Here is a 14116-nt window from a genome sequence, read left to right on the forward strand (position 1 = left end):
TTGAGAAGCCTATAAATACAAGTTCCTCTCACAAGCATAGGGTCGAAAATTTTGGCATTTAGAAAAACCTTTGCCAAATCTTTGAAGACTAATACATTGCCAGAGCTCTTTTCGAAGAACGCATAACCAAAACCGAAGCTTTCTTTCAACCAAAGCCGAAGCTTTCTTTCGACCAAAGCCGAAGATTTTCCTTGAAGAATAAAAAAGCACTTGTGCAGATTCCTTCAAGACTTTGTTGCAAGCTCAAAACTTGTAACAAATTTTTTTTTTTATCAAGATCAAGTCACTAAGACCCTTGAATCAACGAAATTATACATCAACACTCCCTTTGCCGCGCCCTAAACCTGAGGTGAAGACCATCCACGCATTGTTTCAAGCTCAAAACTTGAAGCAATTGTTCAATCGTTTGTCCGAGATCAAGTCATCACGACCCTTGGATCAACAACCTATGCATTTACATCAAATTTGAAGACTCGATCAGAGGAAAATTGTAAACATAGATTGTAACCCTACAAATTCAAATTTTGGCATGCAAGGGGCTTACGTAGTATATGACTCATCAAGATTAGAAATTAATATTTGATTTTAATATTGATTAATTAATTTAAATTAAAGCAAAAAGAAATGTCACATCTCGGCCCGGGTCCACCACATCCCGAGCCCGTTCCACCACTGTAGCACGATATTGTCTGTTTTGGGCTTACCATTCCCTCACGGTTTTAAGTGTATACATGCAAATTTCAGTGAAAATAAATGATCACCAAACATATTAAATTTTGACATGCAAGGGGCTACGTAGTATATGACTCATCAAGATCACAAATTAATATTTGATTTTAATATTGATTAATTAATTTAAATTAAAGCAAATAGAAATGTCACATCCCGACCCGAGTCCACCACATCTCAGGCCCGTTCCACCACCATAGCACAATATTGTCCGTTTTGGGCTTACCATTCCCTCACAGTTTTGTTTTTAGGAACTCACGAGTAATTTCCCAGTGGGTCACCCATCCTGAGAGTGCTCTGGCCTCCTTTTCGCTTAACTTCGGAGTTCCTACGGAACCCGAAGCCAGTGAGCTCTCAAAAGGCCTCATGCTAGGTAGGGATGGGAATATACATTTAAGGATCACTTCCCTGGGCGATGTGGGATGTTGCAATCCACCCCCCTTAAAGGCCCGACATCCTTGTCGGTACACTTCTGGCCAGGGATTGGCTGTGATACCAATTTATCACATCCCGGCCCGGGTCCACCATATCCCGGGCCCGTTCCACCATCGTAGCACGATATTGTCCGCTTTGGGCTTACCATTCCCTCACGGTTTTGTTTTTGGGAACTCACGAGTAACTTCCCAGTGGGTCACCCATCATGGGAATGCTCTGGCCTCCTTCTCGCTTAACTTCGGACTTCCTACGGAACCCGAAGCTAGTGAGCTCCCAAAAAGCCTCGTGCTAGGTAGGGATGAGAATATACATTTAAGGATCACTTCCCTGGACGTTGTGGGATGTTACATAAATGTCAAATTGGGCAAGATTTATTTTATTTTAAATAATTGATTTATTGATTGATTGATGGAAATAAATCACGAACTAAGCCACAAATCAAGTCCAAATTCATCCATAGGCAAGGCTTTGAAAGTCTATAAATACAAGGCCCTAAGGCAAAGGAAAATCAAGAAATAATTCAAGCACCCAGACGCTGCTAAAGTACAAGCACCTAAAGCCCTAAAATACTCAAAAGAATTTAGAAAGTTCTATGCGTTCTTCACCAAACCTTCGAAGAATCATCAAGCACTACTACCCATGCCGATCCTTCAAATTGCCAAGAGCCAAAAACCTTGCGGCAACCGTTCATCCGAGATGAAGTCACCACGACTCTTGGATTAACAACCTAAACATCTACACATCTTTTGCAGATCGAATCGGAGGAAACTTGTAAATAGAGATTGCAACCCTACAAATTCATTAATAAAATACATATTTGCTTTGTACATGTGTTCTCTTCTAATTTGTCACTGAAAATTCCTGTTTACAAATTTGGCATGCCCAGTAGGTCCATCTTTGCCTCTCTTATCTTTCTTTGTTCGATGAACAAACACCAGCAAAATCAATGTCATCAAAGAAAGGTCAAGTTGTTTACGCAATTAAGGCAAAGAGCGTGAGCATCTCGGTTGCAAGTGGAGAGTCTATCGACATCATGACCCAAACCAAGGTAAGGGCAATCACCGTTCAACAGGCCACCTCGAAGTTGGTGCGACTAAAAGAACAAGGGGAGCGTCAGAGGCTTGAACTTGTCATTAGCTTAGCCTTACTAGGGGCATCAAAGCAAGTCGTTGCATGGGAAAAGACAACCTGGAGTGAAGAACGGGGTTCTTGCGTCAAGAAGTTCAGGGGAGCGCCCATTGTTGCTAGCCTCAGATGCAAACTTAAGCACTGGATCTTACCACATATCTTTAACCAACAATCACCACGAGGGGACTTTGGTGATACCCTTGATATCTGCAGGGGACTCCTGTCCTATGATCATGCAAGTGATGACTACTGGCGCCACGCCCATTAAGGAGCAACTAACTCAAATGAATGAGGCAATTGCAAAGTTGACAAAGACTATCGAAGAGAAGGATATGTAGATCGCCACTCTTATGAATAGGTTGGAGACGCAACATGAAATAGAAGCTGACCCCGACTCGAAAAAGAATCAGCAAGACGAGGAGTATGGCGAGAAAGATGAGCATCAGGTAGAGAAAGTAGGAGAAAAACATAAGCTAGTCTGAAGTTACTTCGATGGGCTCTCTTTCCATCCAGCAGCTCCAGAACATGATCGATAATACCATTAAGGCAGAGTACGGGGGTATTTTGCGGGACACTATACTGTATTCAAAGCCATACACTAGGATGATTGATGGCTTACAGATGCCGACATGGTACTAGCCACCTAAGTTCATGCAGTTTGACAGAAATGGCAACCCAAAGTAACACATCGCCTTTTTTGTTGAGACTTGCAACAATGCTGGAACGGAGGGAGACCACCTCTTGAAGCAGTTTGTCTACTCTTTGAAAGGGAAGCGTTTGACTGGTATACGGACTTAGAGCTCGAGTCCATCAACAACTAGGGTAAGATGGAGCGGGAATTCTTGAATCATTTTAACATTACTCGTTGCACCGTCAGCATGATGGAGCTCACAAGTTCGAAGCAGTGAAAGGACAAGCTGGTTATCGAGTACATCAATCGATGGCACTAACTAAGTCTTGACTGCAAAGACAAACTTTTAAAAACCTTTGCAATAGAGATATATGTACAAGGCATGCAGTAGAGACTGCACTACATCCTCCAAAGCATCAAGCCACGAACCTTTGAAGAGTTAACTACCCGCGGCCATGGCATAAAGCTGAGCATTGTCAATCAATGGGAAAAAGGAGCCAATCACTGACTATAAGAGGGAGAAAGTCTTCGGGCCAAAGGTAGAGAAAACTGTGAATAAGCCTACCAATGAGGCAATGAGGGTCAACATTACTCCTGCCAAAATCTCTACATGAGACACCGATTCTTTTAAAATCTCCTTGAAAGGCAAGAAGAAAGAGGTCAAGTGGAACGAGCCTTTTCGTGGCCAGGAAAGGTATAAGCATACCTTAAAAGAGCTAGAATAGAAGACTTACTTGTTCCATGGCCTCGAATTTCAAAACGCCGAAGAAGTTTTACGTAAAACAAGACTTCAGTTCAGGGTGATATGGCTGCCATGTTAGAAGACCTACTCGATAAGCAAGTAATCGAGTTATGTAAGTGTAAACGACCAGAAGAAATGAATTGAGTGAACAATCTGAAGTACTATAAGTATCATTACATCGTTAGTCATCCAGTGGGCAAGTGTTTTTTCCTCAAAGAGTTAATCATGAAGCTCGCCCAGGAAGGAAAAATTAAGCTAGACTTGGAGGAAGCAGCAATAGCGAACACAATAATCATTGTGTTTGGGTATTTTAATCTCATACCTTTCTATGCATCACCTGTCAAGCCTCAGCCACTTTGTCTAAGGTGTGTCATGAAATCGTTCGTGCAAGAGAAGCAAACACCCCGGAGAGAGTATGCCACCACAACTCATTTGCCGACGATAATAAAGGGTGGACGTTAATGACATGAAAGAAGGTGTGAAAATAGCAGCCGCAAGCTGTTCACCCAAGGAATGAAGAGTAAAAAGGAAGCCCTCACTACCATGCTGATAGGACCATTCCAAAGGCAACCATGAAGATGAAAAAGCTGGCACTTGGAGAAAAGCCTAAAATTTGAAAGTCGTGAACTTTTACAATTCTGCAAGAGTACTTTCCCAAAGGATTTTTACAAACATAGTTCAACCACAGTTTCTCACTACCTAGTCGAAGGAGAAGAGTCCTCAAATGAGAAGGATACTGTTGATAAGGAAAAAGAGGATCGTTCGCAAGTGAAAGACATACATGCAGGATTATAGTTGCCCGATGGAATATGAAGGGCATTAGTGGACGTATTAATGAATCCCAACAACTACAAGTCATAGACATACAAGGTTAGAGACTTGGAGCTTTGACCTCACGAGTGCGCCATGTGATGTGCCATATGTTCTGCCATCAACTTTATCGACGCATATTTGCTATTGGGGACCAAACCGCACAATCGCCCACTCTTTGTCTCAGGTTATGCAAAAGAACAGGAGATCAGTCACATGCTTCTTGATAGAGGTTCAATAATAAACATCATGTCGAAGTCAACAATGACGGAGATAGGGATCAAGATGGATGAGCTATCTCGAAGCCGCATTCTAATCCAAGGTTTCAACCAAGGTAGGCAAAGGGTAATGGGTATGATCAGGATCGAGATGGTGATTAGAAAATTAAAGTTAAATACACTATTTCACATTATCGATGAAATGAATTCCTATAGCTTACTCTTAGGAAAACCTTGAATTCACAAAAATGGAGTCGTATTGTCAACTCTGCATTAGTGTCTATAGTTTTACATATGCAAGGTGAAGACAGTACAGGGGACACTAAGCCATTTACGGAAGCAGAGTCGCATTTTAGCGACACCAAGTTTTACATGGATGAAGACATGGTGTCGAAGGCCCTTCCCACATAAATCCAATCAATAGACAAAGCCGTGCCTAGGAAGGAAAAGTTGCAAGCAGTGTCATCTCCAAAGAAAAGTGGTGACAAGCATTCAAAGCACTTGACATCTGAAGAGAGCCGAGCATCCTCAAAAGGATCGAACACACCAGTCATCCGATACATTCCAGTGTCACGAAGAAAGAATAGGCAATCACCATTTGAGAAAGAAACAAACAAGAAGTATTCAAGAAAACTGAAAAAAAAAAAGATGTAAAAACCTGAAGGCACCCACAGTTGTGCCGCTACCCAAGCTAGATAATTCAAATGTTTTGAAGTCATCCTCGCTGAGTTTCGTTAGACCAATGCAAAATGTGGCAGAGCATGGCTTTCTTCTTACCATGAGGACCAAGGAAGGCTTCAACCCTAACGCTTACAAGTTTACGTCAAGAACGGGGTATTACTTTGCCTCATCTTCAACCCTCAGAAAGAAGGATTCATGCATCATTTATGAAATCCCATTCCCGGATTTCACTGTTTAAAATTACGTATTTCGTATTTTTAGTTTCGACACTTTTATATTTATGGCGTATTTGATCCCTACATATTTTTCCACTTATCTTTTTTATATTTGGATAGTACTCGTCGATATGAACACGTGGGTGCAAACAGAAAGTGATTCAGAATTATAACGAAGATTTTATAAGGTTTTGAACGTCGAAGATATTTTGGTAAATTGATAATTAATTGGACATGTGATATTTTTGTCTAACCATTGGGTGAGTGCCAAGTGGGCACGCAAAAAATTTCTGAAACTCTTTCTCTCTTCCTCTTTTATCCCTTATCTCTTCACTCTTTCTCTAGAACTCTCTATCTCTCTCTCTTGGCTCTCCCTTTTCTCCCCGTGGAACAAACCATCATCATCACCAAAAAATTTTGGCTTGTTGAACACCAAAACCACCATTATCTGCATGTCTTCACCACCATAAACCTAGTTTTGAGTTTTGTTTCATTGAAAATGAATCCTAACCTCGAGTTTAAGAACAAGGTTTTGGGTCGAGACTTTTAGGTGTGATTAATTTTTAGCCATCTTCTGGACTCAAAATAGGTATAAATCGATTCCTCATGATGTGTAGATGAATTTTCATGTTTGGATCGTGTGATTTGGTTGAGAAACGAGAAAGTTATAACGATTTAAAGTTTGCCCAGTTTTCGGCGAATCCATGGCGAGTTAGTCGTCAGGAAAGGTACCAATCTGTTCATCTCATTCGAAGCTATGATTTTTGTTTTTAAATCACTCGATTTGGTTGAGTATTGACAAAGTTATGGACGTTCAAAGTTTGCCCAGAAATTCCGGCGAGTTACCAGTTTTCCCATGGACAGCCGTATTTCAGGCCATTTTCCAGCTACCTCTGGCCACCATTTGGACTCCAAGCATCTATGATCTTGTTCTACACTTCTCTAACTTCATTTTGGTTTATTATGGATAGAATTTGGGTGTGAAACGAGTGAGATATGGAGTTCTAAAGATTGCCCAGAAAATATGCAAAATCTGTAGAATCCGGCGAAATTTCATTAAGGTTTGCCACTTGAACATTATAGCAATCGATGATCTGACCGTTGGATCATCACCAAACTTTGATACATTATAGTACGTAATATTTAAGGACCTTAGGAACTTACGAATAAAAAATCAAACTTACGAATAAAAAATCTTGTGGTTGGATCTTACGGAACAAGTGACGTAGGATCATGGACCTTACCTTTTGAACGACGGTTTGATTCTCATTAAATGTTGTTGTGGGGGGCATATGAGAGTTTTTGAGTATGTGAATTATCGAATGAATTCTAAATGTGGACTTCTACTTTGTTTTAGGCGACGATAGTGCGTGGCATCTCAATTCTTGTGCTAGGGTGCGTTAACACAGACTCCAGGTGAGTGACTTTAATATATGTGATATTGGTGATTACCCTGTTTTCGTAATTGTTATCCTGTGTGGATATGCCTTGGTTTTATAAATATGTTTTCTATTGAATTGTTATTTTTAATACTTAGCCATCGATTTATGCTTATGAAATGAGATTTGACGTGTATATTTGGATTATGGTTTGATTTGTATGATTGGCATGTTGTGATGAAATGTGAGGGCTAGTAATGGACTGTTAACCCATTATGATGGGGATTTGTTGCTTCGATATTGATTCATTTCCTGCTTCATTGATTCATTCTAAATTTTGTATTTGGGTCTTATTTCACTTTGTTGAGCTTTTGTAAATTGAGTAACTTGTGCCTTGTCTCGTTTCTTTGAGCCATTGTACAATATGGTTGTTGGCCTTCGGTTCGGTTTCGTTGAGTGATCCGGAACTGGGTTTCCGCTGGGGTTCCGTTGAGTGGTCCGGTTCCCTGCTCCGTCTGGATTCCATTGAGTGGTTCGAAATCCTTCGTGCTTCGCGATTCTATTGAGTGGTCCAAAATCGTATCCAACTTCGATTTCGTTGAGTGGTCCAATATCCATTGTACTCCACGACTCCGTTGAGAGGTCAGGAATTGTATTTACTCAGATTCCGTTGAGAGCTCTGGAATCCCTTATACTCCGCGATTCTGTTGAGTGGTCCGGAATTGTATCTTGGTTGGATTCCGTTGAGTGATTTGGAATCCTGTTTGGTATTATGGTTTCGTTGAGAGGTTTGAAACCCGATTAATTGCTTTGTTGATTATTCGAATTGAGTTTTGATTGAGATAGCTTCAGAGATGTAGGTTTCAGCTGAACTGTGTTAATCTAACCCTACTTTTCATTGTGTTGTATGAGTTTATGGTTGTGAGCTTTTGTGACTTGCTTCAGACGAGTCGTTGGATGTCTAGGTGACTCCTTCGGGATTTTCAGCGACTTGATTATGATCTCATAAAATTTGATTTTATATTTGATGTATATAAACCGTGATTGATGGATGGTTTTTAATATTTTCACATACGTTGCATTATTGTCACTCACACGAGCTTCGCAACTTATCTGGGTTGTTGTTTGCCCGGTGCACCATTCTGATGGTGTAAGGATGATTGTGCAGGTATTATTAGATACGAGGAGCTTTGGGGTAGCAGACAGAGTTCTGAGAGCTTAGAGTGTTAGGTTACCCTTATACTTTTCCTTAAATAGCTGTGATTATTGTTATTTTCAATTAAGTATTTCAGTTTGTATTTCCTGGCATCCTTCTACAGTTCACTATCGCGCGTCGATTCTGGACGTATGTCAGGATCGGGGCGTGACATCATTGGTGAAAGGAAACGTGACCTTATTGAAACCCATAAATAGCTGAATGAGCATAGTTATGGAGTTGACCTTACGAAGGAAGGTCCTGGTTTCACACCCATCGCACCTCTCAAGGTTTTAAGCAAAGGGAAAACTAAGAAGGTTAGTACTCAACATATTAGCGTTGATGTAATGGAAGATAAAGAAGAGCCGAAACCCATTATGTGAATTTCGATATTTTATTGCTTGATCAACTTCACTCCTCGAACTTCCGTGTTAGATTGCATTGGAAGTCAAGTTTGAATCCTATCTTCAATCGACTTGGTATACCCACTGCATGAGGTTCCGTGTTCAACATGCTGACTGGCTCTAGTAGATAGGAAAATGTGGTCGGTTTTACCCCACAAAGGTCTTCTTTAGAGAGACTCATAGTGGCAAAAAATCCGTCTAAGGAAAAGAAGTTGGTCTTAGTTAAAATGAGACATGTCGATTTAGCAAAAGATGGTGAGGTTCAAAGTTTAATTCCTTCACGCATAAAGTGGCAGTCAATATTAGACATGCGCTTGGATGGACAACTGAAGGTGAAACGACACAAAATCATACACATTGGTTATTTCGCAAATCAGCAGGCCAAAGAGGATGGCGAAGAGGAAATGGTCCAAAGCGTTTACCACATCGCAGTCAAATAGGTCGACAAGGACGAGGACATTAAAAGAGATGTCAAAAAGGTTGCACCGTAACTCGAGGACGGAGGGGGGGGCAGACAACTGTGGATTACCGTAAAGAACTTAACTTGGGCATGAATGAAGACCCAAAGCCTATCTTTGTTAGTGCACTATTAAGTCCGGACGAAGTAGAGGAATATTATTAACTATTGCTGGAGTACAAAGACGTCATCAGATAAACATACAAGGACATGCTGGGTCTAGATCTCGTCATTGCCATGCATCACCTCTCAGTTAAACCTGGGGCAAAACCAGTCAAGTAGGCTCAGAGACGTTACTGGTCAGAGCTTATTCCCCAAATCAAAGTTGAGATCGATAAATTGATCAAGGCAGGTGTCATTGGGGAGGTAAAGTACCCCAAGTGGATCTCAAGCATAGTCATCATTTTAAAAATATAGGGACAAATCCATGTTTGTGTAGACTTTCGCGACTTGAATGATGCCTGCCCAAAAGACGATTTTCCTTTGCCAATCATTTAAATCATGGTGGATACAACCATGAGTCACGAAGCATTATCCTTCATGGATAGTTCATCCAGTTACAACCAAATAAGAATGGCGCAGAAGATGAAGAGTTGACAACCTTTTGCACTCCTAAAGGTATTTACTGCTGTAAAATGATGCCCATTGGTCTCAAAAATGCCGAAGCAACCTATCAACGCACCATGCAGAAAACCATCAATGACATGCTTCAAAAAAATGTCAAGTGCTATGTTGACAATTTGGTGCTCAAGATGAAGAAGAGGTTAGATCACTTGAAAGACTTTACGAACGATGTTCAACTGGTTGCGGAAATACAATTTGAAGATGAACCCATTGAAGTGGGCGTTTGGTGTCACGTAAAGGAAGTTCCTTCACTTTATCGTTAAACATTGCGACATTCAGGTTGACTAGTCAAAGATTAATGCCATCCAAAGCATGCCCGAGCCAAGAAACCTGAAAGAGTTGAAAAACTTGCAAGGACGACTGGCTTTCATTAGGCAGTTCATCTTCAACGTAGCAGGGTGTTGCTAACCCTTCATCCAGCTAATGAAGAAAAACGTGTCGTTCATATGGGATATGGCCTGCCATAATGCTTTTGAAAGCATAAAAAAGTAAATGTTCAATCTACTTGTCCTAGGAGCACTTGTGCTTGGAAAACCACTCGTATTGTACATCGCTGCTCAGGAAAGTTCAATTGGAGCACTCTTGGCTCAAGAGAATGAATCCCAGAAGGAAAAAATGCTCTACTACCTTAGTTGGACTATCATTGGTGCCGAACAAAGCTACTCCCTAATTGAAAAGATGTGTCTTGCTTTTGTATTCACCATCCATAAGCTAAGGCATTACATGCACACATACACCATACACCTAATTGCTGAGGTCGACTCGGTTAAGTATGTCATGTTAAAGCCAGTCTTGACAGGGCAATTGGCCAAAGGGATGTTGTTTCTTAATCAATATGAGAACATCTACGTCCTTGCAAAGGCCGTTAAAGGATAAACTCTAGCAGACTTCTTAGCGGACCACCCAATTCTGCCCGACTGGGAAATTTCTGACGACCTACTAGACGAAGAAGTGTTCTATGCAAATCTTTTCCCTGTACATATGATGTTCTTTGCCGAATCTGTGCGATCGGATGGAGTAGGGGAAGGCATAATGTTTGTGTCACCACAGAGGCTGGTGTTACCCTACTTTTTGCCTAAGGGAGTTGTGTTCTAAAAACATCACTGAATACCAAGCTTTGATCATCGAGCTCCGAATGGTGGTTGAGATGAATATCTCAATATTGGAGGTATACGGGGATTTTAAGCTAGTAATCAATAAGTATTAACTGAGTACGAAGTAAGAAATGATGATCTTGTCCCATACTATTGGTTGGCTGCACAACTACTTCAAAGGTTCAATGCTGTCACACTTGAGCACATTCCAAGGAAGGAGAACCAAATGGCAAATGTTTTCACCAACTTGGCTTTAGACATAGCACTAAGAAAAGGAGAGGCTGTAAGCATTCCAATTTGCCAACGGTGGGTGGTCCACTCATCACTGAGTCACTATTGGAAGATACAAATATCATCTCCGTACTTCATGTTGATACAAAAGAATGGAGGCAACCATTAATTGACTATCTGGAACATGGAAAATTGCTAGACGATCCTAGGCACCGTCCGACAATAACAGCTCACTTTCTTTACTATAAAGAGATGTTCTTTCAAGGGAGTGTTTCTCAAGTGCTTAGGTGAAGAAGAGGCTAGCCAGGCGATGAAAGAAGCTCACTTAGGAGTATGTTGAGCATATCGGTTCGGACCTAAGTTGTATTTCCAACTAAAAAGGATGGGCTATTGTTGGCCAACCATGGTGAAGGACTACCTCGACTATGCAAAGAGGTGCAAAAGTTGCTAGTCATATGCCAATTATCAGCCGCTAGAGCTGCTGCACCCGACGGTGGCCTCATAGCCTTTCGACGCGTGGGGTTTGGACGTTGTTGGACTAATTTCACCAAAGTCATATGTGGGGGAAGCCTACATTTTGGTAGTGACATACTACTTTTCCAAGTGGGCGGAGGCTATCCTATTAAAAGAAGTGATGAATGAAATCGTGGTTTATTTCATAAAGGCACATACCATTCATCGATATGGTGTGCCCCGCTACATAATCACAGATAATGGGAAACAGTTCTCCAATAGCTTAATGGCTAAGCCTTGCGAGAAGTTCAAGTTCAAACAGTACAAGTCTTCAATGTATCAGGCCTCAGCCAATTGTCTCGTAGAAGCATTCATTAAGACAGTAAGTGAAACACTTTGGGCATACAGGACAACACACTGGACACTTGTTTAAGCTACGTCGTATTCCTTTGTGTATGGAGTAGAGGTCATCATACCGCTAGAAAGTCTAATCCCCTTGCTAAGGATGTCTATATAAGAAGGCTTGACCAACAAAGAGAATGAGAGGCTACACTTACAAGAGCTGGAACCGTTGGACGAGAGAAGGCTTGAAGCTCAACAACACTTAGAGTGTTATCAAGTGCGACTCTCCAATGCGTTTAACGAGAAGGTCTATCTTCAATCTTTTCAAGTGGAGACCTCGTCCTAGCATTACGTATAACTATCATCACGACACACAAGACGAGAAGCAAGTTCACTTCGAAGTGGGATGACCCTTACGTAGTGTGAACAGTTTACACCAACAACGCCTACAAGATCGAGGGGAAGACAACTTGAAGATCAGCCCCATCAATGACAAGTTCTTGAAGTGGTACTATGCCTATGTAAAAGATAAACCATGCTCCTGGCTCGCAAGAGTCTAAATTGTGTACAGCACTAAAAAAAATGAAAACAAAAATGTCTGTTGAGTTAAAAATTTGAAAGGGTGGCTCAAGCAAAGGTTAGGATAAAAAAAAAGACTGTTGAACTATGTGATGGCTTGATCCCTTCTCTAATGAGGGTACGCAGGTAGCTTGAACCTTCAATTTCGAGTTTAGTCACATCAAAATAAAATAAAGGGTTTGTTCAAGGATTAATACTTCATTCCTCAAAAGGTTAGACTAATGAACATTTGACTTATTACAAGGAAAGAAAAAAAAAACACTAAAGTCACTACTGTAAAACTTAGTCCTCGAAACCTTGTCGCCAGGTTTCAAGAAAGTCCTCTAAGGTCTTTAAAGTGTTGGCATTAGTCGGGGACAATGTTGGTAGCTCTGCAGTCATAACCTTCTCACTCTTCAAGCGAATGATTTCATATCGACATTGAGAAAGGCAAGCCTTCTGCTTAGAAAAAGAATGTTGAAGTCAGGACGCCTCAGCTCCTAACTGCTCTTGTTCCTTCTTCAACCCCTCTATTCGCAAGTTCGTAAAAGCTAGGGAGTCTCCCATTAGTTGATAACGATCGGTGGCAACTTGATAAAGCGATTGAACATCTGGAGTTAACTTCTTTAAAGAAAAGACATGCGAAGAGGAGTACTCAGTCGAAGTAGCCATAAGCTTAGTAATTCAAACCCTCAAAAGCAAGGAATCAACTCTAAGACTGTCGATCACAAAAGCTAGTTTGGCTAACTCATCTTTGAGTAACAGAAGCAGAGGTGGAGCCACAGTGGGGTCAATGGGGTCGCACGACCCCTTGGAAGCCATGGAAATAACCTTAGAGGTCCCTTGGAGCTGCTGGTGTGACCCATTAGAGCTGCTGGTGCGACCTCTTGGAGCTGCACACCACGTGTTAGATGAAATGTCTGAAAGAAGAAAAAGACTTCGGTTGCAGGTTGAAGAAGAAGGAAGGGTGTGCGCGTGAGAAAAAAAAGACTTCGGTTGCAGGGTCTGTGTAGAGTTTCGTTGTGTGCACCTCGTTAGTTTCATAGTTGTAAGCCTGGCTCTTTCCTTATCATACTGTTCGTACTTGCAAAGTTTGCATTTTTTTTCAATTTGAGATCTAAGATTACATTGATGCTGATTAGTTGTGGTATTTTTGGTTGTCAGGGAAAGTGAAGGCACCTTTCAGTATGGTAACTATCGACGAGAGGCTAATGACTTGCACTCTGTGGTCGAATACTTATCTAGGGCGAAACGTGCACCCAGGGCAATTCTTGGACACAGTAAAGGTAACGTTGGATTGTTTTGCACAATCGTTGTGTGAGATTTTACTCTCATAAAATAGAGGACAAGGATTTCCTTCTAACTGCAAGAAGGAAGGATGCCCGCAATGTCAAAATCAAGAGGACCAAGGATGCTGTGTTTGATTCCGAGAAGGCCGACAAGTTGAAGCAATCTCTTCCTCCATGTTTGAACGTTCAGGACCTTTAAACAAGGATTTTGGAGTAGCTGGTCGCGCTATCCTACCAAGACCCGATGAAATGACGATATGCATGCCGTTTCTGTTAAAAAAAAAAATTTCCCGCTGCGCGCGCTATCCTTATTAACCCCCCAAACATTATTTCCTGGATCCGCCACTGAACAGAAAGTCTTCCAAGGAACACTTCAAGATCCTCTTCTGGATATGGTTTTTGATGTCAGTAACAACTTGAAGGTTGATGTGGTGGATAATCTACTCAGTACCACCTGGGTTAGGCTTTCTAAGCGAGATCTTAGAATTAGCCGGCTGACTC

At 41.3% G+C, this 14116-nt stretch overlaps 1 protein-coding gene across 1 annotated transcript; it reads left to right on the forward strand.

Moving 5' to 3' along the window:
• The first annotated feature begins 9035 nt into the window (after positions 1-9035).
• Positions 9036-13863, forward strand: LOC139192408 (large ribosomal subunit protein eL38z/eL38y-like). Its single transcript, XM_070814506.1, has 2 exons — positions 9036-9054; positions 13669-13863. Exons 1-2 carry the CDS (start codon positions 9036-9038, stop codon positions 13812-13814), a joined length of 165 nt encoding a protein of 54 aa, XP_070670607.1. The 3' UTR covers positions 13815-13863.
• Positions 13864-14116: the final 253 nt, after the last annotated feature.

This window comes from Malus domestica, chromosome 15, assembly GCF_042453785.1.
Source record: "Malus domestica chromosome 15, GDT2T_hap1".
NCBI lineage: Eukaryota > Viridiplantae > Streptophyta > Magnoliopsida > Rosales > Rosaceae > Malus > Malus domestica.